A 24,863-nucleotide genomic window follows, 5' to 3' on the forward strand; every position below is an offset into this window, starting at 1 on the left:
AATGTAAGACAGTTGCCATTTTGTCTCTGAGTGTTTGCTGCCTGATTATTCTGAAATACTAAAGCTATGGAAATACACACAATTACATGATGAATTTTGAATAATATTATAGTCTTCAAAAAAAGAAAAGGGAATGACTCAAAAGGACCTGGTGACTTAGCAAATTAGACAAATGGAACCCTGGCTTTACATACGGAGTGGACACTAGGCTTTACCATTGTAGGATTATGTATGCTATCAGCTAACATCAGCATATTTGCCTTGAGTATTTGGGATATAAAGCAGAAAAGGAGAATTTTCTATTTGGTATAATAATCCCTTAATATGTTTTGGTCTATCAACCATTTTATATAGAAATCCATGCTCATGTTTTAGACTTTAAACCACCCATACCAGCTATGAACATTAATAATACTTTTATTTACATAAAAGTCAAAATGCATTATTTCATAGCTCCTTTTCTGGGCTTAGTGTGCTTTTCTCTGAGAGGCTTCACGATTGTTCCAACATAACTACAGAATTCATCAAACAAATGGGAATGATTACTGCAAAATCAGGCTTCTTAGACTTGGCTGCAATTAGTGGGAGAGCATCATACTTAGATTTTTTTTTTCTCATATAGTTAGAGTGATGGGAGAAAAATCCTTTCTAAATCCTAAAGCAGACTATATATTTAAAATAATTACTTAGTAAAGGTACAACTTCCAGGTGAAAAGAGGGTGGCTGACATGAGGGACAGTCCGGCTGCCAAGAATCTGGGCCTTCCTTTCCCCTTTGTAAGTGTGAACATACAGGGCACGGAACCTGTCAGGGATGGACAAGGGCCTGCTCTTCCTCCTCGGTGGGTCTGTAGAGGCTACAGACAGATGGCCTGCCATTCCTCCACCTAGTTTAACTTGCTGCTTAACTGACTGTGAACTCACAACCCAACTGAACCAGCTTCCGGAAACCCTGGGGATTGCAGGCTTGTTGGGGGCTGCAGCCAACTCCACCATAGCGCCCTGTTTAAGACAGCTTTCTGCCTTCTCTTGACAATATCCTAAGCAGTGACAGATGCAGATCCCAACGCCATTAAGATGGTGGTGGATGAGTAACTTTGTGGATCAAAGACCTTCACTGCAGCCTCCATGACTGGAAGAACAGGAGGCCACCTTGTCTTAGGAACCCGCAGCCTTCCTTGCCGTTTTGGGACACCCCTAGCAGGGCTAACCCCCAGCTAGATGTCCTGAAAAAACCTTTAGATGGATTTGCCGGTGTTTAACACTAGGGTAATTTTAGAATTCTTCCCCTCATCTTTCGATATAAATGGTCTATGTTTGCTCTGGGTGAGGCAGCTGTGTCAGAGAAGTGTTTTTGCTTACTCATGGCAGGATTTCAGGTTGTTGAGCTGTTCTTATCTTGAAGGTGTTTGTCCAGACGAGAGCCTTTGGGGGAACGGAGCCAGCTGTGGCGGGCCAGGGGCTACTGGAGAGGGAGTGCTGCATAGCTCTGCCCCTTTCCCTGTTATGGCTCCATTTAGCTGGCAGAGTTACCACCTACTGTTTCTGTTGGCAGCGTTATTGCAAGCTGTGTACGCTAAAAACCACCATTTTTTTTGTCAAGCTGTTTTGACAGGGATTTTTCTCTTTAAATAGTAATAGCTCATTAATTGCCTTTCTCCCTATAATCCAGAACTTTCTTGGTCTCTTTTATGTACTGTGGGATATCAAACACTATGAGCCAATAAGATGTGTGTGTGTGTGTGTGTATTTTTGAGTGAGACTATGGGTATATCTGAAAACAGAACAGAAAACAAAACAAACAAACAAACAGCTGCATGGGTCCAAGTGGCATGTGTGTGTCTTGTCTGTTGTAGGACTTGGAGCCATTTAAGTGTAATTACAGATGGTCTGGTCCACTCCTCAGAGTCTGGCTGAAACCCTGTGAGGAGACAGTGGAGATTGTTTGCGCCTGCAGGGCTGGGTTATCAGAATCTAGCACTCAGCGGCTTCTCCCTCATCTGTGCACAGTCTCAGTGTAGGTATTCTTGGCAGAGATATTAACAAACAAAACAACCTTCTCTGGAATCCCAAGAGTTAAAACAGCTCTGCTTGTAAGTGGAATGATTCGCCTCCCAAGGCTACCCCTGTCTCTGCCTCATCAAGCATTTAAAATGTCCATTTACAAGTCAGATAAAAGCCTGTGTTTGCAGATAGCTGAAGAAGCCTGTTATCCACCCCATCACGACAGGCAAATGTTGGCTAACTTGCCTTTTTCAGTTCTTAAGCAAAGTCCTATTCACTTAGAGCTTGAAGGCCCAGCCTCACACTGCATGAGCATTTCCCAACACATAAACCCTTCCCAGGTTTTGCTGGGGAAACTGGAAGTATAGGGTGGTTTTATAACTGACGCCTATTTTTCTGTTGTTGCTTTGGTAACTATAAAAGGAAATACCATGGGGGTAAGTTTAGTTCTGATAAGCTGAGTTTTACTCCATACCCTTTGTTCGCTTGGAAGTTCTATTGTTTTCTTATTATTTTAAAATGAGCATTCAGATGGCGCCTAAGCTTCTTAGTCAACCGAGCCTGTTAAAGGGGATTTTGCAACGTGTTTTACATTGCCAAGTGTTCCTCCAAATTACTTGATGGAATTAACCTCTTTGTTACCAACTTGGAAACCACCTGTGTGATCCCTGGCTTTGTGGGGTTAGCAGTGTAGGCAGGGTGGGTGTGGCTGCAGGGAGGAGAATGCCCCATGGCAGCGTCACGGTGGCAGAGTGGCTCCTAGGTGGCGTTGTAAACTGTTCTGTTGTACGTTTAGGCCTCCACACATCCTCCTTACCCAGCTTATGCCCCCACTCTGCACTAGCCCCCTCTCCAGGCCACTTTCAGCAGTGTTCTTTCTCTTTATTCATGTGCCAGGTCCTTACCAGCTCAATCATTTTATCTTTCTAAAAGAGTACATACCAAAGTCAAGGCTTTAAACATCCTGAGCCAAGCGTTTCCATCCAGCAATGAGAGGATAAGGCAAAGGCCCCGGGAGTGATTACAAGGATCTTGTGATCTCCTACCTCACAACAGGTAGACGAGCAGCTGGGTTTGATCCCAGTGGTACTGACAGGGTTGTTTTCCATAGGTATGTATCACTGGCAGAGGAGGACTGGGGTCACCTTGGAGAATACAGATACTCTTGTTCAAGACCAATGCCGCTTGCTTCCAAGCCCGCCTTTCCATTAGAGTCACTGATTCTAAGACTTAGGGCCTGTGCAGCTTGGCTCCTGGTTCTTGCTTTCTTCCAAGGTGAATCTTCCAATTTCAAATTGTCTGCCTCAAGTTTCACCTTTGGTTTTTCTCTAGCCCCTCGCTGACACCTCTAACGGTTGATGACAGTACTAAACGTCCACATTTTAACTGGCCTATCTTTCCCCCCTTCACTCCCATTTTTAACCTGGCTTTTCATCCCCCCCCCCCACTCCCCGATACTCACTCAGGCTGTTTCAATACTACAGACATAATCTCTGCTTTTATAGCCATGCCACTTTGGGAGAGTGGTTTCTTGCCTTGGAATTTTGAGCTCTCATCTGCAAATGAACAGAGCTTGAGAGTCCCATGTTGTGGGAGTGTGTTCATGGGAGTGTATTTGTATGCAGTCACATGCATAAATGTGTGTTCTGGGAAGGGAAGACCCTTCATTCCTCAGGTGCCTTTAACTGCTCCTTGAGACAGAATCGCTCTTTGGTCTGGGACTTGACCTCATTGGCCTGAGGTTCACCAAGTGGGCTAGGCTAGCCAGTCACTGAGCCCAGGGGATCTGCCTGGAATATTTACCAGGTGCCTGGGATACTTGTGAAGAAATAGGGTACCCTTTGATGTGACTGACACCCACACTACCTGCCACTTCCCTTTGTAGTGATGTGGCTTTGTTCTTTTTGTGATCTGTTCTCTTGGGGATGAAGCCACAGAATGGACAGAAATGATTTGTGAGATATAAGAAGTTCCGGAGTAGAACTCACCTCCCTCTGCAGACGTCAGAAGGAGATGGTGCAGTCTCGTGGTGTGTGCACTGTGCATCTCTTCCTTCTCACAGCAGTTGGTGCAGGGAATGTGCTGGCATGGGGGGGGTGGTTTGATGGCAGGGCTAGTGGACAGTTCCCTGTAAGGCTTTGGCAAGGCATATGGCTGTACAGGAGACTGAGGGATACAGGGTTCTTAAGAACACTGTCCCTGTGGCTTGGTGTTCTGTGTTCTCCTCTCAATGCCCCTGCCAGAGCAGGATGCTCCATTCTCACCACTTTTTAAATGCATTGTCTGATAGAGTGCTCTTCAGTTTAATTTCCTACGGGACACTGTGATATTTGGGGTCATGATTCTGAAGATAATGAGACAGATCAAATAGCTAGCAATAATGGAGGGATACACAGCAGAGCTATCACAGGAAACACAGGCAAACTAGATTTCCCAATGAAACAGTAGGAGGCAAGATCAAATATATGCCAGAACTTAAATTGATTTTAATTGGTATATTAAAAACTCAAAAAATATATATGGATGGGTTACCATGTGATGTCATGATACATATGTCCACTGGAAAAAGAAGATTAAGTATAGATATATATCCAAAACAGTATCCCTTCTTTATGGTGAACACACTTAAAACCCTTTCTTCAGAATATGTCAAAGTAAAAAGCTTCTTACAAGAAAGAAAGCAATACCAGAGAGAAAGGATAGCTCACAGGATGTGAGAAACACTTGGAAATTGTAGGTTCAATAAGTTGTCCTGATCCTGAATATGTACTAAACTCCAAAGATTTTAAAATGGACTTTTTTTTTTTAAAGAAGGCATACAGATGGCAGTAAGTGGTTAAAAACTTTAGCCTCAGTAATGATTGGGAAAATGAAATCAAAACAACAGCCAGCTGCCTTGTCACCCCAGCAAGAACGGCTGCTATCCAGACAAAAGGTAAATATTACTGGCACCCAGGAAGAGAAAGGGGCACCCCTGCATACCACTACTTGCCATGCACATTAGTGAGGTCACCCTGTAAAAGTGGGGTGACTCCTTTCACAGTGTTGACAAGAACTACCATATGATCATACTCTAGAGTTTGTGTGCCAGAAAAAAAGAGGTATGTCCAAGAACATACCTCTGCTTCGTTGTGGTAGTATTTATTATAGCAAGACAGAATTATCCCGTGTGTTCATCAGCTGATGAACAAGCAGAGGAAATGCAGTACATGCACACAGTGGGATGCTTCCTGTCTCAAAGGGGAATGCAATCCCGTCATTTGCCAGGACATGGGTGGGACTAGAGAGCATTATTTAAACAAATTAACCAAGTGCTGGAAGGCAAGCAGCACACAAATATCACTCACAGGAACACACTAAAGTGGATGTGTCATGAAGATGGAGTCCGTAAGGGTTGTCACAGCCCGGGAGAGAAGGTGGGTACGGAGGGCTATGGAAGTATTGACCAGTGGGTATCAAGTCCCATCGTGATAGAGCAAGAAGTTCTGGGCACAGTTTTGCAGGAGGGTGACTGCAGATAGAATTGTGCAGTGCGTATCTCAAAAAGGCTATGAGAAAGATTTCTTTGGTGTTCTACCATAGTGTTTGAGGTCATTTTAAAGGTCCTACAAGAAGCTGAATATTGTGACCTGTCAAATCAGCTTACCTTTTTATACAGGGAGGAGAACCAGAGGTAAGAGGGATAAGGAAAGCGCCACACACAGCCAGATACAGTGTCCCTGCCTGTAGTCCCAGGCATGACTTGAAAATGACTTGAAGCAAGCTTGGACAGTTTAGAAACAGGTAAGTCAGGGCTGTGTAGCAAGATCCTGACTTCAAACAACTCTATCAAAAAGAAACAAATGGAAACATACAAAGAAGGATATAAAAAAGAAAGGAGAAAAGAGGCTTGGAGAAGTAGCTCAGTGGGTAAAAGCATTTATCCAGACATGAGGACCTTAGTTTACATCTCAAGAGCCCTCAGAAAGCTAGGTGTATCTACTGCTTTTATGGCAAGATGTAAGGGACAAGAGAATCCCTGGAAGCTTGCAGTTAGCCTGGCACACACAATGGAAAAGCAGCAAATAGGCAAGTCCCAAGTGAGGTGGAAGATGACGACAGATACCTGAAGCGGTTCCATAATGTACCATGGCACATGCATTCCCATGCATGCACACACACAGATTTATACACGTCATATACTCACACATAAAAATGCATTATTCGCATACAAAAAGGGTAGGGCAGAGAAGAAGAAAGGAGGAAGTGGAGAAGGAAGAGGAGGAGAAGGAGAAAGAGGACTAGGAGAAGGAGAAAGCTAATGGTGAATCTCCTTGGATGTGGATAAGGAAAGTCTACCTACCTCCTCGGAGGAGAAAGGTGTGCACAGCTGTGCTTCAGTAGCCTAGAAAAATGCTTTCCAGCCTATAGAGTTGAGTGTTTGCCAAAGCGGGATTTGAGGATTGGCCACAGAACAATACTCTTTGCTGTGCTTGCCGCTGGCTTTTAAAGGGGCTTGAATTTCAGTGGGGGAAAAGTCTATTGCCATCTCTCCATGGCTCTTCTCAACTACCACCGGCCTGATGTGGCCAGATCTATTATCTACAAATTCTTGCCTTCAGAAAGTGACAGGTTGCTGTGATTATGTTCTCTGCCTTGCAGGCAGCCTAGGGAGGAGTGGGCCCCACACTCACCTTGCAATGCAAGTCTGATTCCCTTTAGAACTGCTCTGGCAAGAGGCTGATTTACATGTCTACCATCTCAGTTCTTGATACCCTGTGTTCCCATGTACTGTCAGACAAAACACCATTGTCTCTCTCCATCACAATGTGTGCTGCTGTTCCAGCACTCAGAGCAGTGGTTCCAAGCTGGAGAGCATTAACCACATTATTATTATTATTATTATTATTATTATTATTATTATTTATTTTTTTATTTTGAAGACAGATTTAGATCCCTGGCACCCTTTCCATGCAGCCATGCTTTCTTTTTTCTCTTTTGTCCTGCTGCTGTGGTTTGAATACAGAGCCTGGTAATGCCAGATAAACACTGAATATATCCCAGCACTTTCCATGATTTTTGGAGGTTCTTTGTTTTTCTTCTGGAACAAATTGAAAAGCAAAAAAAGCAGCCAACCTCTGTCTTCTGTAAACTTGCCTCATGCTGTCTCTTCACTTCCCAGGCTATCTCCCGTGCCCTTGCCTGACACGCTTCACTTTGCACAAGACTCAGAAGCATCACTGATATGTGATTCTAGGAGTAAGATTTTTTTTCTGGTATCTCTTTGAAAATGCTAATATCACCTGTTTCCTCCCCATCCCTCTCTCCTTTTCTTTCCTGCAGGAAGAGATGCTAGGCCTTGTGTGTGTTGGGCCAGTGCTCTGCTACTGAGTCACAGCTTCAGTCCCTCCAACCTTTCCCTCCTTAACATCTTTCCATCATCATCAGGCTGACGTTTAATAAGTCTATAAAGGGTCTTTGGGGTATTGAGATGCCAGTGCTGTTTGGCTGTAAAATATCTAAATGTGAGCCATGGAGTAAGGTACAACTTTCTTGGGTAGTAGATACACAGAAAACATCCTGGAGTGGGCTTCCTTTGTGATTAGGTGGAAGTATCCAGTGTGAACAAATGAGCCTGTTAAAGGTTGGGATTCCCAGGGTCAAGGTCTAGTCCACAGCTCGATGTGAGTTACATTCTTCTGATGGTGCTGCTTGTCTGTAAGAAGGAATCACATCCGTGGCCCCACCCCTGTCATCATGCAGCTGCGATGGCCGTGATGAATGATGTTCCTGTGAAGATTCCATCTCTGCCCAGGATGCCAGCATTCTCCTCATGACCTGGCAGCCTTGCCGTCAGCCACTCTTAGATACAATTTGTGCCACGGTAAACTTTCATTTTACGAATACTTAAGGACCTTCTCATGACACCCTTTGTTTGTGCTTTCTGGAATGCTCTGTCTGTGCTTCCAATGTTTATCTAACTTCTGCTTTTAATACCTCATTCCCTGTAATTTCAACCTTGCTCTTCGGACTCTCGGATACTCTCACCTTCTGGTCACAGTGCTGAATTGCGCGTGACCATGTGTGTGCCATGTATTCATAGCAAAGCTGAGGATTGGGAAGCTCTGGCGCCTTAGTGTGACTCAGAAGAAACTGGGCATTGACTGGGTCTGCTTTGATAAGTCAGGTAAACGCTAGTCTCTGTGTCCCTATTACAGCAAACTGTGGCGTGCATCTGATGTCTTTTATAGTTTCAGGATACAGGATGCCATGGCTGTGTATTCTTGTATAGAATGTGGGTTGGACATCTCTCAGAATTAGTATAGACAAGCCATAAATGACGTCCAGGACACCTGGCAGCTGGTGCTCCCTGTGTCAGTGGGAGTCTGAGTGCACAAATCCCAGCGGGGATGGTCTTGCATGTATGAGAATGATAAATGTTAGTGATGGCCTAACAACTGAGGAAGAGGAAGCAGGTACCTTCTGCAGCCGAGGCCTTGCTAGTCTCAAGAGTGTGCTGGGAAGTTCTCCAGGCAAAGGCACAGGAAAACAGGGCCTGATATACATGAAAGAGAGAAGGGGTGATATGCACGTGAGCAGGAGTATGGAGAGCGGCAAGAAGACATACCCTTCAGCCCTGTAGTGATGATAGTGTGAGTTTCCCCAGAGACAATTGAGTGACAGTGTGGAATGTCCGTCAGACTGGACAATGATTTGAGTGGACAAGGGAACAGACCCCCATCCGGCAGTGTGTGTGTGGGTGTCTCTGGAGAAGTGTCCTACTATTCAGAGCCTCGGCATTGCTCTCCACAGTTCCAGTGCCAACAGTGTATGGTGGAGATCAGGATCTGTGCATTCATGATGGATCCCTGCCAATCTGGTGCAGGTAGCCAATGAATTATCCTTTGACTAACTGACAATTTGTCCCCAAGAATTTGACACCCTGGGGAGTGACAACATTTCTGCCAATACACATTTATTTACCCTGAGGAGACAGACCCCATGGCTAGCTCTGTTGTTTTCTCAAGGTCATCCTAAAATGTTGACTTTCAGCATCACTGAGCACAGAGAAAAGCACAGAGCAGAGAAGGACAAGGCCATGGGACAGACCTTAAACCCAGGAGCCTTGGAAGAGCAGAGAACCATTCCTTTTTGAGTAGAAAAGTTGGTGGTTCAGGATTACTCATAGAAACATGGAGGGAAGTAAAGTTTTTCTACCCAACCAGGAAGGAATCTACATCAGTGTCTCTGTGTTGAGGGTTGAAAGGGCGTTTAGCTGACCTGACCACTCACCTGCACTACTGGGCCTCTTACTCTTAGTTTTCAAGAAATAATTCAAGTCTATATTTTCCCCCTGACCTAATTAAATCTTCTGGTGTCCCCATGGGTTTTCTGTTTTAATTTTGAAGTTAGGGATATAAAGCAGTGAAGTAGAATGAGTTTCCTTATTGAGGTTTATTAGTAAGAGGCTCAATTTTACTGTCCCGTAGTTACGGTCATGCCTGCATTTCTTTAATAAACACCACTCTGAAATTTGTAGAGCACGTGGGAGGGGGTTGTCAAAATTGATTCCACTTGGTTTTCACTCCCAGCCAAAAGGATTTTTGCATCAGTCAGGTGTACTTGTTGGAACATGGTGAGCATAGTCTCATTTCACTCCAAACTCAGAATAGGGTGAGTGTGTTATTAATGTTGGTGATTTCAGTTCCTCAGGCGGGATTCGGCAACTGTAGAGGGACAGCTATTGCCAGTGTGTTTGCAGTGATGGTCAAGGCAAGACAGAGGTGGTCACTTTGAGTGGTGATTGCAGCTCCCATCATGCCACGGTTCATGCCAGCCTTTAATCTTCCAGAAACTGAGCTGGTGTTTGAAGTTTCTCCCAGACATATTTCCAGTCCCTTGAACAGTTACTGGTCCTTACATTGATTTACAAGGGTGTAGTTTTCATTCACAGTGTGCCCACATTAGGCTGGGTACTATTCAAACTGCATGCCCAATGTGGCTAAGGCCAGCTCTAAGCTTACCGTGCATCCCATCCCATGAAAAAATGTACCAGTGCTTCGTCGCACTCAGTGACGTCCCCGCACGCAGGACACTCAGGTAGAGAGACAGTGAGTTTTGGGCTGGTGTGGGCTTCCCAATACCCACTCACAAAAATACATTAAACAAAAGGAATAAAAAAAAGAGAGCAGAGAGAAAGGAAGAAGGAGAGGGGAGGGAAGAGACGGAAGGGAAAGAGTGGGGAGATACGGAGGTATTTTATTTTAGGATAAAAATCCTGCTTTTACAGATAATCCAGACTTAAAGTTATCTAATATTGTTACACATAGACTTTTTGTTGTGAGTAAGTGCGGCATGCGGTGGATTTAGTGTAACCCCACCTGCTCAGGGGCTTTCCTATTAGTTGCTGAGTCAATTCAGCCCAGAAGTTTGAGACCAGCCTGGGACAACATTGGAAATTCTGTGAATGAATGAATGAATGAATGAATGAATGAATGAGCAAACAAATAAATAAATGAGAGAGAGAGTTCTGATGGAAACAGAATATTAGAAGTTCTTGAAATGGTCCACCTTAGTGTTCTGATGACTGTAGTTGGTGCTCTTCTAATTCAACCAGGCTAGTCAATAGACTGGTAACTGCCAGCAAAAAGAAAAACTAGCATTTACTTGTTTACTAGACAGACAGGAAGAGAAGGGGATAGGTAGATATTACAGTATTTTATACTCCATGCACAAACACGTCTCACACTGACGGCATTCTTGAAGGTGACGGTTCACGGAGAGAGGGATGAGGCCAGCTTTTAAGGTTACAGGGTCGGAGCTTACTTCCGTCACTGCTGGTGAGCACCTTCTTCTCTGCATCTGTCCTGTACCTGCAGGATGCCTTGCACGGGACCACAGGACTGGGCGCAGACCTCCGGCTTCCTACCCAGCTTGCTGCGGTCAGGTAGCCTGCTCTTTGTAGTTCACTGTGGATTGCTTGCTTAAGTGTGACCAGATCACTACATGATCGTGGGTTGCCTGCTAAAATGTGACTAGATCACTGAGCGAGCACTTAATTAGAGCAAGAGATACATAATAGCTACAGTGACCCTGAGAAGACTAATGCTCTTAGTTCCCCTGCATTTCAGCAATAATTGGGCCTATAAGAGTGACTGGTGGGAGAGCTATCTCACTGCAGCTTTGTGCTCTGAAAGCCTTGCTCTCAGCTGCGAGGATTTTACAGGAATCCATTTTCTAATTTTAAAATTCCCATAAGAAGTGATGGTTTTCAAAGCTTGCTTACTTTAGGGCTAGGGTAGTAAACTTTGTTACTAAGTATTGACTCGTTTTCTATCTCACAACCTTGTAACATGTGCTCCCAACATTCTTGTGTGTTTCCAAACTAATCCCCAACATAACTGGCTGCCTTTAAGCAGAGCCTCAGTGCACTCTGTACAGTCTGTGGTTTTTGTTGACGCGTGCTGAGGTCTGCTGAATAGTAGCCTCATTATGCAGATTCTCAGAATAGCAGGCCTGGGATATCTTCACAGTCCTGCATCCAGTTGCTGACTCGCTGCTTTCCGTTTCATCTGGTTGGTTTAGAAGGAAAACCTCAGGATGGCCTTTTGTTCTTTCTGTTGCCTCCTCTAGAATCTTCACATTGTTCTTTTTAACTCTCTATGCCCCCTGAGTTATTGCCCTGTTATTGTCTTCTGTCTGCCCCCCCCACTGTCCCTTCTTTTCTTTCCTAGTACCTGATATAATGACAGATACCCATGTCTTAGTTGGGAGAAGTGGGACAATAAGAGGCCACCCATCATATCAAAAGGGAGAGGACTCTAGGAACAAGGCTTCTCCCATTGCTGTGACCCAGATGCTGGTGTTCAGTGACTGGGGCCCAGGGACAGCTTTTCTTCCATCTTCTTTTCTGCCACAGATAAGACACTGAGTAGATTCTGTTCTTACCTTTTTCATGAAAACTCTTCCTATAATTCTGAATATTTAATGAAAAGCGAGCACTTCCTGGGCCTGGGGATTAGTGATACAGAGATGAACAGAACACTTTTTTTTTCCTATTTAGTAGCTTGTAATATGTCAGGGAAGTCCAGCATGGCCACTGTGAAGGTGAGCTGCACTATTTATTGTAGGAACACCAAAATGATCTTTATAGCTGTGGTTGACAGGAAGGAATGACAGAATTCATCTGTGACATGGCATCAGCCCCGGGGACCTCAGAGGTGGCCACTACTCTGAGATCTGAAGAATGAATAAGAATATTCAGTCGACATCTTGGGAGTGGCCCGCACACAGTTCACTGGGTGCAAGGGCCGTGTATGGAGATGGGTGATGGGTGAATCGTAGCGTAGCCACTGAAGGTGTGTCTGTGAAGAGCCGCAAATTGTTAGGTATGTGATTAAAATGAAGCTGGGGTAAGACTCTGAAAAGGTAGATGGGCCCAACACCCCCGCCACCGCCCCAAATTAGCAAAGGTAACAATGTGTATTACATGATAAAATGAAGATGCTTTCCTGGGGGCAGTTAAGAGTCCATGAGAAGAATTAAGTATAGGAAGAGGAAGTATGCAGAATGTGCTTTAGGAAAGAGTTGGGTTGGGTCAAATCAAGTGGAAACCTGGGCTGAGACTCAAACCATGGTACAGGAGGGATGAGGAAGTGATGAAGAAAGCCCTGAGAGAGTTATGAGGGTCACAAGATGTCTCACAGAGACCTGCATGATGCAGTCATTGTAAACAATGTAAAGAGACACCTGTTGCTTAGTGTTTCTTATCAAGGTGCTGTGAGTCACACATAGTAATGGGTTTCAAATGTCCATCATCTTGACTCAATGGCCGTGCTTTGGCATGTACCAACAAGGCTAACCTTCTCCATTTCCATGGGTGGCTAGTAATAGCTGTTACAGAGCCATGTAGCCCATAGAGAGTAGATTATCATATTTGCTCATGGTCAAAATTGTCCATGAAAAAAAAATCCTTCATGGAACTTTGGGGACTAAAGACAGCACGCAGTTCTGCAGTCATTTCAGTGGTGACTTGGTATTGAAAGAAACACTCAGATGACCATAGAATCAAGTGACAGCATTGATACAATTCAATCAAGCTCAGGATCTTTAGACCCGAGAGTTACCCTGAAGATAGTGAGATGCCTAACTGTATCAAGCATGGAGGATGGAAAAACAGAGGCCAGCTGGGAGGACAGTGGGGTTGGGAAGGGTGCCAGGTCGTTCTTCTCATTTCACAGTCTTGGGGGTCTGGGGCATCCAAACCACATACCCTGATTCTCTACTGCCTGCTTCCCTTTGCATCCTGGAATTCATGGAAGCCAATTGGACCTTTGATGAAGGCTGCTTACCTGTGGAATCCAATACAATGAGCAAGACATGTTATAGCCAGATCAGGATCTCTTAGAACCTGCCTCCCTGGTCCCAGCTCAGCGCATCCATCTGCACTTGTTTTATTAGCCATTCCCCTACTTATAGGAAATTAGAATAAATGGTTTATAATACCAGGAGAGAACATGAAATGGTGTGTACCTTTTCCTTATGATGTGATTCTGTTCAATGAATGTAATGGATAGAGATGTGTTCCTTGAGGTATGCGCATTTAGCAAGCATGATTGACTGGCTGAATTCAGTTTATCTGCTGCTTCTGACAATAACTTACGATAGTAAAGTTATCAAGAAATGGATTTGTAAATCACAGCAAGCAGGCAGGAGCGCTCCTGGGCATGGATGAAATCCTACCTTCTATTAATTTCCTGCGTTTGTCTTAGCATGATCGTTTTCTGCCTGTTGATTGGATCCACTAAAGAGGAAAATGACAGATGAAGGGTATCTTAGCAGGGAATGGGAACTTGGGATTTAGTTCTTTGAGCCAGCCCTGTGTTTTATTGTCCTTCTTAATTTTTGATGTGTTTATGACTAGACTCTTAAGTGTATGAGAACTGTGATGATCAAATGGTCAGGTGCCTTTGGAAGAATAGAGTGTGTCTGGCTGTTTATGGCAGAAAATATTTATTTGGGTTTAACTTACGGATCTTTTTCTAGTAACACTTTATAAAGCCAATTTGCATGTGTGCTGTTACACTTACACTTCCACCATACCATGCAAACATAACTTTTCAATAACATTGTATAATATGACATTAAAAAAACAATGTCCTCTTTTTTTTTTTAGTTTTAAATATATTTTATTTACCCCAACTACAAAATTATTATAAAAATGATAGTGAGAAGCAAGGCATTGTACGTACATGTTTTTTATATTTTAAATTAATTTATTTACTTCACATCCTGAGGGTGCCCTTCCCTCCCACTTCCCCTCCTTTCTCCTTCCCCTCTACCTTTGCCCCCAGAAAAGGGGATACTCCCCCACCCCCATATTAACCTTCTGCAGCACATCAAGTCACATCAGGATTGCACATATCTTCATTCCCTGAGGTCAGGCAAGGCAGCCCTGCCAGGGTGAAGTGATCCAAAAGCAGGCAATAGAGTTCATGTTAAACATCCCCCTGACTGTCAGATGCCCCATATGAAGACCAAGTTGCCCAATGGCTACATGTGTGCAGGGGTCCTAGGTCCAGACCATGATGTTCCTTAGTTGACGTCTCAGTCTCTGAAAGCCCCCATGGACCTGGGTTAGCTGTCTCTGTTGGTAGTCTTGTGTGGTTCTTGTCCCATCCAGGTCCTTCCATCTTTCCCCCAACTCTTCCAGAACAGGACCCCCAGAGCTGTGCCCCATGCTTGGCTGCAAGTCCCAGCATCTGTCTCCATCCTCTGCTGGCTGGAGCCTCCCAGATGACCATCAAGTTAGGCTCCTATATGGAAGCATAGCAGAGCATCATTAATAGTATCAGGGCTTGGCTCTCTACTGTGGGGTGGGTCTCAGGTTGGGCCAGTTATTGTTTAGACTTCCCTCAAACTTTGTTCCCTGGTTATCCCTGCCGTTCTTGTAGGCAGGGTAATTTTTGAATCATGGGTTTTGTCAGTCAGTTACTGTTCCCTTCTTTCACTAGTCCTGCCTGGCTAGGAGGTGGTCACTTCAGTCTTCATGTCCCCCCTGTTAGGAGTCTCAGTTGGAGTCACACCCAGATCCCCCAGAAGCCTATCCTGCCAGCTTGACAAAGAGATGTCCCGCAAGTTTCCCTTCCTATTCCCGGCCCTCTCACCTCCCACCCCTGTTCTCCTCATACCTGATCCCCACCCTTGTTAAGGGTGAACCCCATGGCCTCTCTCATACTTAGTAAGCATTCTGCCACTGTACTATTCTCTAGCCCACCAAAACCTGATAGTGTCTTCTTAAACTATTTGAAACTACCAATCTAGAGCAGTTCTTTAAAAATAGGTCAGTGATTAGATTATTCTGGGGCCTTTTTAAAATCCATAGATCCCCGAGGCTTGGTCCCAGGAGTTCTAGTTAAATGTGTTATTCTCAGAGATTGATTGTCAAACAGGTTACATTAGAATCAGTGGAGGCTTGATAAAGCCCACCGTGTCTGGCTGAGGAGTTGGGGTGCAACCTGGAAATTTATGTTCCTATCAGGGTCCTACAGATGCATCTGGCCCCAGGACTCACTGATAGTCCCTGCTCTAGTGTGGGAACCTGAGACCAAATGATTCAAGGGATCACACCATAGAGCTTGAGCAGACCATCTTCTCCTTAGACAGTGATTTCATTCCTCAGTCCTCCAGCTAAGGCAGAGGCAGCCAGCTGATTTTCATAGTGCGGGGTCTGGACTGCCCTTTTCTTTTCTAGGTGATAGCATTTGCCCCAAACCTTAGAGACTTTGGTAGCATCTTAGAATCCCCATGGAATGAAGTGAGTAGGAGGGGGGCTGCTGTTCATGGAGCGGAGGCAATCAGCATGGAAGTGATTCCATGGAGAACAGGGGTACCAGGTAGAGACAGAACTGCACAGTGAGTTCTTGGGAGTGGTTTGTTTAAACCCAGTAGCAGCTCTTTTAGGAACATATTTATACACAGAAAAACAGAGACAAGTCAGCAATCATTGGAAAGCTTAGATAGAGAAATAATGAACTTACCCATTTAAAACCAAAGATTTTTAAGATCAGTAAGGAAAAAAGATGAAACCAAAACCCCCACTTTCCTGCTTGCTGCGGTCCAGCCTGTTTAAATATTAGGAATCCGTAGATTGATAGAGAATGAAGGCTGTGGCGTAAGGGTAATAAGCCATAGAAACTTTGGAAACAAGCTCATTTGCTTTGTACCATGCAAAACATATCCACAGGCAAGTGGCATGTTTTACAATAGAGCATCGCATTAGCCATTTAAATGCCTGTGCAACGTGTAAAAACTGCTTGCTAGATTAAATTATGTTGGAGAGCATTTCTATAAGGCTTAGTGTCTGATCCACTAAACATCACAGCACACTCACAAAGTTTCAGAGGCACCGTATACTTTTATCGTTTGGCAGGCAATTAAGTGTCGATGTCAGCATGATTTAAATGAGGAAGGCTGGGGCTCTGGCGTGCAGATATAGGCACTCTTTCTTTAACTCTTAAAACAATTATGTCTGTTATAGATCACTTTCTGCTTATCCTTTGAATTGTGTGGCTTATAGCTATTTCTCTTTCACAGTTTTTAAGATTGAAATAAATGGGTAGAACTGCCTGCGGTTCTAATGTATCTCAGGAAAAGAGAACACTGAGCATTAATTCTTTGGGGGGAATATTTTAGCACTATTTTTTGATACGTTTTCTCCATGGGGAGACCCGTTTAATACTCTTTTATGCATTTGATAAAGCCTGTGTTAAATGGGGTCATTCTGTATTTAGAACAAATGAGTAAAATGTTCTAGAATATCCCTCAAGGGGCATCATAGTCTTCCGCAAAGAAACTTTAAGTGGGCTATAATTCTGCTCCTGTCTGCAAGCCAGTTCCTCCAGTTCAAGGCAGGACAAGTCAGAATGCGTGTTTATCTTACAGGCTTATGAAATGGACATTGAATTGTCCCACGCTTGCCTCTTAGAAGCCTTGCTCCCTCACGGCTCAGGCCATTAGCAATCAGTGCGGTATTGACTGGCTCAAGGAAGTCTGGGAAAGGTGCCGACAGAGGGGAGCATGACTTTGGCGTGTAGGTCTTGGTTGAGCTGCTGGCTATGAACTGAAACTCGAGGGTAATTAGGGTGGGCTATTTGATCACACTCAACTGCCATTTGTAAAATTAGTGGTCAGTTAGGGTGCAGTCAGAAGGAGGCAGACATAGCAGAGGAGCTGGGGGATGGGAAGTGGCATGAAAGGCTTCACTAGACTGTTGGAGAAGAGCTCTGATGACTGAGGGGAGGCAGGCAGAGTGCCAGGCAGCCTCGCCCCAGCACAGACATGGAGCTTAGCCTTGCCAGGGCTAGTGCTTAAAAGGAGTCCTTGCAAGGGTACACCTGCAGACCTTGGTGGTGTCCTCCACTGAGCCCTTCTACCAAGGTCTTGGGTGGGGGAGGGGAGAGGCTCTAGGACAAGCTACGGTTGGAGATGTCAGGACCAAAGAAGGTCCCTGTTTAGAGTATACTAAGGACCCTACTAGGCACATAGCAGGCACACAGAAGCACACATCTTTCTGCACTACCTGTCCCGTGCCCTCCCCCAGAAGAAACCTTAACTTCTTGCCAACTGGGACAGGAAATGTAGGCAAAAGGTTTCACCCAGTGGTTCTCAATCTTCCCAATGCTGTGACCCTTTAACGCTGTTCCTCATGTTGTGGTGCTCCCAACCATAAAATTATTATTGTTATTATTATTATTTTTGCTACTTCATAGCTGTAATTTTACTGCTATTATAAACTGTAATGTAAATATTTGTGTTTTCTGATGGCTTAAGGTGACCCCTGTGAAAGGGTCATTCTATACCCCAAAGGGGTTGCGACCCACAGGTTGAGAACTACTAGGCAGTGTAGACACTTCGCAGGGCAAGAGATGGTGAGTGGAGTTAAAGCTGATGACTGGCACAGGAATTTGAAAACTACTGGTGCTTGCTGCTAGAGTCTTAGAAAGAAAACAATTAAGCTAAAGGAGGTTAAACACACCTGTATTTCATGTTACAAAATAAGTTCTTTGAATCAGACACATTGAGGCAGAAGACCTACTCTGGGTTTGAGGAACAGACAAAATGACATTGCCCTTAGAAGGTGGCTGGCCTTTGCCCACTTTAGGAATCGGTACTTATGACTAGCAGAGGATGCTGGAGACCACAGGTTGCTTAAAGGAGCTCTCAAATAGTGAGTATTGATTTAAAACTTCAGCCTGTCCCGTCTTGGTCAGGTGATAGCATCTGCCCCAAACCTTAGAGACTTTGGCAGCATCTTAGAATCCCCGTGGAATGAAGTGAGTAGGATGGGGGCTGCTGTTCACAGAGCCAAGACAATCAGCATGGAAGTGATTCTGTGTGTAAGCAGAGAATCTTTGGTTCGTAAAATGTGTGTAAATGTGAGCCAGATCAGGGTGGCAAGATGCAGGATACAGTCCGAGGTAGTTTGTCTTAGATTTACTTTTGTGTATGTGCCACATATGTGTAAGTGCCCCCAGAGGCCAGAAGAGGGCACCAGATCTCCTGGACCTTGAGTTACAGGTGATTGTGAGTTGCCATGTGGGTGCTGGGAACTGAACTCAGGTCCTCTGGAGGAGCAACAGGAACTTTTAACTTCTGAGCAACCTCTCCAGCCCCAATAAGTAAATAAAAATTCATGTCTGTGTGAGCTGAATACACATTTGTAGGCTCAGCTGCCGCAGCGTGCGTGTTTATGTAGGAGGAGAACTCCGAGGAATCAGTTCTCTCCATCCACCTTTATGTGGGCTCCTGGGATTGAACCTGGGTTGCCTGGATTATGCTGCAAGCTGCTTTACCCACTGAGCTATCTTGCCAGTCCTCCAAGATGACATCCAGCTGCAACCTGTGTCAGTTTGTCTAGGCTGTGTTGTGTACGACTTTCCCAGATGTGTGTGAAACCTTATAAGTGCCTGTCTGGAGTGTGTGTGGGCCACCTTCCTTATACCTTTTAGGGTAATCATTTCCTATTACTGTTAGAGAGATGAGCCATTTGTGCTACTCCAGGGAAAGAGGCAAGATAAATTCCCTCCAGTATGCAAATGGCAATATTTTATTTTCATAAATCAGGAGTGACCTTTCTAGACAACTGGGCCTGCTAGCTAATTATTGCCAGACTAAGAGAATATTGGAGAGCCACAGTTTGCTGAGAGTTCATTAACATTTAACTGGCTTATATTTTTCAGCCATAATAAAGAGTGAAACTATTGAGCCCCACAGTCAAGTTTGTAGCTGTGTCATCTTGAGAGTTCCGTGAATCCGGCTCACTGCCGTCAGGGCTTGAATTAAGATAGTTATTATTGTTTAGGGGCATATTCCACCATACTTATCTTTAACTTTTTCTGGTAAAAATTATTGCAAGCCAATTCTTCACTGAATTTAAGGGAATTTTCACTCTGTAGATTGGGTTGGCCTTGAACTTAGAGATCCTCCTGCCTCTGCCTCTGCCTCCGCCTCCGCCTCTGCCTCCCAAGTTCTGAGATTAAAGGTGTGTGCCACTATGCCTAGCTAAAAATTGTTGTTTCTTTAGAATTCTATGTGTATGAGTGTTTTCCCTACATATCTGTCTGTGTAGTACGGTTATAGATAGTTCTAAACTGCCTTGTACTAGGAATCAAACATGGTCCTCTGAAAGAGCTACGAATGCTTTTATCCTCTGAATGAACTCTCCCGCCCCTCATTGCCCTTATCTGTCTGTCTGTCTATCTGTCTGTCTGTCTGTCTACCTACCTACCTACCTGCCTACCTATCTAAAGTTATGAGATACTTGCCATGCTCTCACTGCATTAAATGCTATGTTGACTACAGAGCAGACAGAATATTGCTCTTCTGAGATCTCCTCTTTTGTCTATAGGCTTTCAGATTCTGATTGTTTTTATTTTTAAGATGCTTTACAGCATCCACACATGCATGCATGTGGGGAGGGGTGTCTGTGTATAGACGTGCGCATATGAGTGCAGGTGCTCACAGAAGTCAGAAGAAAGCACTGAATCCCTTGGACCTAGAGTTACAAGAGGCTGTGAGCTGCCCACTTTGAGTGCTGGGATCAAAGTACAGGTTTTCTGAAAAAGCAAAGCATGATCTTAAATGCCAAGTTATTTCTGCAGACCCAAGATATCTGTTCTTCTAGTCTGCTGATTTCATTAAAAAACAAAACAAACAAACAAACAAACAAACAAACAAAAAACTGGGGGAATTATCATTTGCTTCAGTGAAAAGTTGCATCAGGACCAAAAACTTAATTGTCCTCTATTTAACTGGTTGCTTTTCCTCTTCCTTTCCCTTCTCTCCCCTCCACTTCCCTCCCTTCCTTATTTCACTTCTGATGTCATTTCCTTTTTCATTTCCTGTTTTAGTTCACTAAGTCATCGTTGCTATCATGAGATCTCACTGATAGAGAGTAACGTGTACGGCACTTAAGGCAGTCAGGCAACAGGAAATGTACGGAGGCCTCTTTGAGGGTTTGATAATCATGCATCATCCCAGAAAGTTAAGCGGTTTCCCTTCCAGGCTTCCCTTCACGTGATCAGAGCAACACCTCCTGTGGGCAGTGTGTTGCTCTCTGTGGTTTCCCCTTTGCTGTATCCACCCTTACTTCAGCGTCTAGTTACATTTTCAGTGCCAACAGTCATTTTGAAGACCACATTCTTTAAAAAAATTTTTTTAATTACAGTTTATTCACCTTGTATTCCAACTGTAGCCCCCTTCCTCATCCCATCCTCCTTCCCTCCTCTCCTCCCATGCCCCTCACCCAGTTTATGATAGGAGAGGTCCTTCTCCTCTTCCATCTGACCCTAGCCTATCAGGTCTCGTCAGGATTGGTTGCATTGTCTTCCTCTGTGGCCTGGTAAGGCTGCTCCCCGCTCAGGGGGAGGTGATCAAAGAGCCAGTCACTGAGTTCATGTCAGAGACAGCCCCTGTTCCCATTACTAGGGACCTCACTTGGAGACTGTGGCATGGGCTACATCTATGCAGGGGTTCTAGGTTATTTCCATGAATGGTCCTTGTTTAGAGTATCAGACTCAGAAAAGATCCCTTGCCCAGGTTTTTTTTTGTTTTGTTTTTTTGTTTTTTTTAGCTAGCCTGATGTTATCCTGACTGTCCCTGGCTGTGATAAAGGAGCTGTCTGTGTTCTATCGGGTTTCTCTATCCAGGTGGCCCTTTATGTCCACATTGATTATCATTTCCTTTTCTTTACTGTTATTTGTGTCACTGTTCTTTGGCTTGTTCCTTCAGTGCTGCAACTGCTCTCCATGTCACAACTACAGCTTGCAAGCAAAGAACACTCTTTTTTTTTTTTTTAATTTTCCCTCATAAATGGCTGCACAGTTTTTGAGCAACTCATCCATATTGAATGTCAACGTGGAATGCCCACATGGGGTGCTGGACAGATCCACTTTGCTTCTGAACTTGTTAAAACTCAGTAAGGGGATGGGGGAGAGACACATTCTGATCATGTGTTCTCTGCATTAAACCTTGAGCTCCATTCTACCTTTGATAATGAACTTTGTATTCCCAAGGGAAGGGTTAGTTGAGACTATAAGTATTAAAAGCATCCCAGAACATAGCATGTGGATCCCTCCCCTGTGTGTAGAGCTGCTGAAAGCTTAGAGGAATCTTTGGGACATCCTGAGGTTTCTAGATTCCTGTTTAACATTTTCTAGCACACACAGGCAGATTTGGACAGAATACTCATCATTTCTTCAAATACAGGTGGAGCAGCCTTTTCCAAAATGTTAGGGACCAGAAATGTTTAGTATTTGAAGGAGTGTTTTGAAGTACTCGGGTATATAATAAGATGAGTACCAGCAGATACGAGTAAGCTCTAAGCACAGAATTTGTTCATTTCCTACAGGTCTGTATGTATAGCCTGATGATGGTTTTCTGCATTAATTTTTGTGCATTTGCATTTTGATCTATGACCTGAAACTAGGTGTGGAGGTATTTGAGCTTGCTGCACTATGGCAAGCACATTTTGGATTTTGTGAGTATTTACTGTAATGTAAATATAGGAAGGATAACTAAATCCCAAGTGACAGGGTCAGGACTGCCAAAGCTGGCCAAGGCTGCAGGAGGCACTGAAAGAGAGATGGATTTAGTAAAGATAAGTGGACAGTCCTGTGCATTCAGAGATCACACACACACACACACACACACACACACACACACACACACACGGAGAAAAATTCCATGGCAGCTGCTGAAAGGCATGTGCTTTCTGCTTTCAGCTCAGGATAGACCAACACTTGCCCAGGCTGTTGTGAGGGTGAAGTCAAGAGCAGAGTCAGTTCGATTCCTGCTCCGGCACAGGGCGCCGTTCTTTGGAACCTCGTTCAGAGAACACCTGCTAGGATGCTGACAGATCTGAAAACCTCACAGGAGGAGTTGAGGAGAGCAGAGCATGTATCGCCTGGGGAAGCTAACTCGCAGAACACGGCAGCTCCCTTCAGGTTGTCAGCATTCCTGTGCCAGAGCTGGGAGTTTTACTGTTGCCTTGTGGGGTGGAAGGAAGATAAATGGGTGCACGTTTCAGGGGCCGGAGTGGAGACTAGAACTTCTAAGAATGTTCTGGGAATTTTCTACATACGAAATGTGCGGCTTCTCGTGTTTTCAGAGACTGGCTGTCTTGGAAGGCATAGGACCAGTTTAGGTTTGGGGGTAAAATTTGGTCAGGCAACCTTCAAAATCCATTTTCTTTGTGGTTTATAATTGCTGTTTCCCTTGCCTTCTGCCTCTAGAGTGTCCATGGCAAGCATAGCACAATAGTAGTCTTCAAATTGCATCTCCTCATAAATCCTCCCCCTGCTTCTTACCAATTACCAGCAAAATTGTAATTAATCTTTTCAATCCGTAGGATTCATTTCTTATGCAGCTGATTATGTCATATCTGCTATCCATTATGTAACGGATAGCAGGTTTTTCACGGCTGTTATTGTGGTTGGTACCATCATTCACTGTTTCCCTGTGAAGCATTTGGACAAAGGCCCGCCGCCATAAGTAATTCAAGGTAACTGGCATCTAGGAGGTGGCAGGGTAGGCCTGAAAACCACAGTGTGCTGGCTGACATTGCTGCTGAAGCAGCTGAGCTTCTGAGCATGGGTACGCTGCGTTTTCTAGCTTGTTATTTAAATAGCTTCATTCATTGTCCCCAGAATTAAGCAGATGTTTTCCACATGTTTTGCCTGGAAATTTCTGCCACTAAGACTTGCGTGGACTATAAAGTGACTTCATGATCTATTTTTGATTATGAGACTTCAGTTTTCCCGAACCGTAATCTGAAACCTGCTTCTGTGTAAGATATAAAAGGAATTTTTTTGACAAAAAGCAAAAACAAAAAAAACTTTTGCAGGCCACGCTCAGCATTTGTGGCACGCTTTGTCTTCTGCTCTCACACCTGCACTTTATTAAAAACATTTCTCTTTTTAGTTTATGAACAAATTATAATTTTCAGTCGAAAACACACGGACTACTTGAGGGAATCCTGTTAAAGTTTTGAATGCAAGGTGAATTTCCTGAGTTCAGTATTCATCTGGAAACGTGAATTTTAAATTAATCTATTCCAGTTGTCTTCTACCGACATTAGGTTCCTTCTGGAGAGCAACCTGTGCGTCTGGGTTGGTAAGGCATCGTTAATCGCCAGCAGCGTTTGTCAAGGTTGCAGAAGGGGGTCAGACCCACAGTTCCCAAGCATCAAGGTCACGTCAGAGTTGGGCTGATGTGAAGTGGGTGGCTGCTTTTCTGACGCACCTCATCTCATTTCAGACGTCCGGCCCCAACTTACATTCCCTCTCTTGCTCCCGTTGTAGGTGGCTGTCTCTTTGACGAGCCATACAGCGCGTGTGGATACAGTCAGGCCAACGACGATGACTTCAACTGGGAGCAGGTGAACACCTTGAGCAAACCCACTTCCGATCCCTGGATGCCATCAGGTTTGTGCTCCGTGTTCAGTCTTCCTTCTGAAATGGGGGCACCTCTGGAGTCTTAATCATAATTGCCGAGGATACTATTCAGCCGAGGCTGAATGAAGGGGCGTGGTGGTTTTTGAGTGCGTTTCTCAGTGGCTGATTAGCCAGGGAGGGTGGTGTAAATGAGAGTGTTGGTTACAGGGAGTTAGCCTTGTACCTCTCTTTGAAGGCTGGTCACGGTTCACTCTTTATATGTGGGTATACCTTAGCTGAGTTAGTGGACGTCACCACAAGACCCTTTCTCAAGCAGCAGATGTGGGGAACAGTTGGGTGTCTCTTTGGGAAAACGTATGTCAAGGATGGAACTCTGGTACCTTGATGCATATCTCCTTGCTCAGCTTCAGGGGCCTTGGAGGTGGGGGGCTCTCCTGTTCCTGGGAAATCATGATCTTGAAAGCATTCAGAGGATGTGGTGAGGGTGTGTGGATGTGTTGTATCCCCCCCCCTCACAGAAGTGCTTAGTGAATTTCATTGCAAGTAGAAACTGCTCACCTCTCTAAGTATCGCTCAGAATCTTTTTGTTTTAATGAAGAATAGAAAGATGATGACCGATCTGATCACAGTGGAGCCTGACTATCATATGGGGGCTCTCTTTTCAGGCTGTGACCGTGACAGTCCTTTTAGCGTTTTAGATGTGCAGATTGATTATTTAAAGGGGCTGATGAATGTGCCGCTTAGGATTCGAACTGTTAAAAACATATTATTGAAAATTTAGGTTTCAGATACAACACATATTTGTAGTTTTTCCTGAATATGAAGCTTTTCATTAATGTGCCCACATGCGGCGGTAATTAGGTTTTGTATGTAATCTTGTACAGGCAGCTTCAAAGCGTGAGGTAGAATCTAATGTTGTTCTTAATAA

General features: G+C 44.4%; 1 protein-coding gene across 8 annotated transcripts in view; it reads left to right on the forward strand.

The window, feature by feature from the left end:
• The window catches only part of Ptprm (protein tyrosine phosphatase receptor type M), a 674,808-nt gene that overhangs the window by 138,016 nt on the left and 511,929 nt on the right, over nucleotides 1-24,863 (forward strand). For all 8 annotated transcript variants that reach the window (XM_060368219.1, XM_060368222.1, XM_060368224.1 and 5 more), the window contains exon 2: nucleotides 23,843-23,965. In XM_060368219.1, coding sequence (XP_060224202.1) covers nucleotides 23,843-23,965 — 123 coding nt within the window. The remainder of the gene's footprint in view (nucleotides 1-23,842; nucleotides 23,966-24,863) is intronic.

This window comes from Meriones unguiculatus, chromosome 15 (genome assembly GCF_030254825.1).
Source record: "Meriones unguiculatus strain TT.TT164.6M chromosome 15, Bangor_MerUng_6.1, whole genome shotgun sequence".
NCBI classification, from domain to species: Eukaryota; Metazoa; Chordata; class Mammalia; order Rodentia; family Muridae; genus Meriones; species Meriones unguiculatus.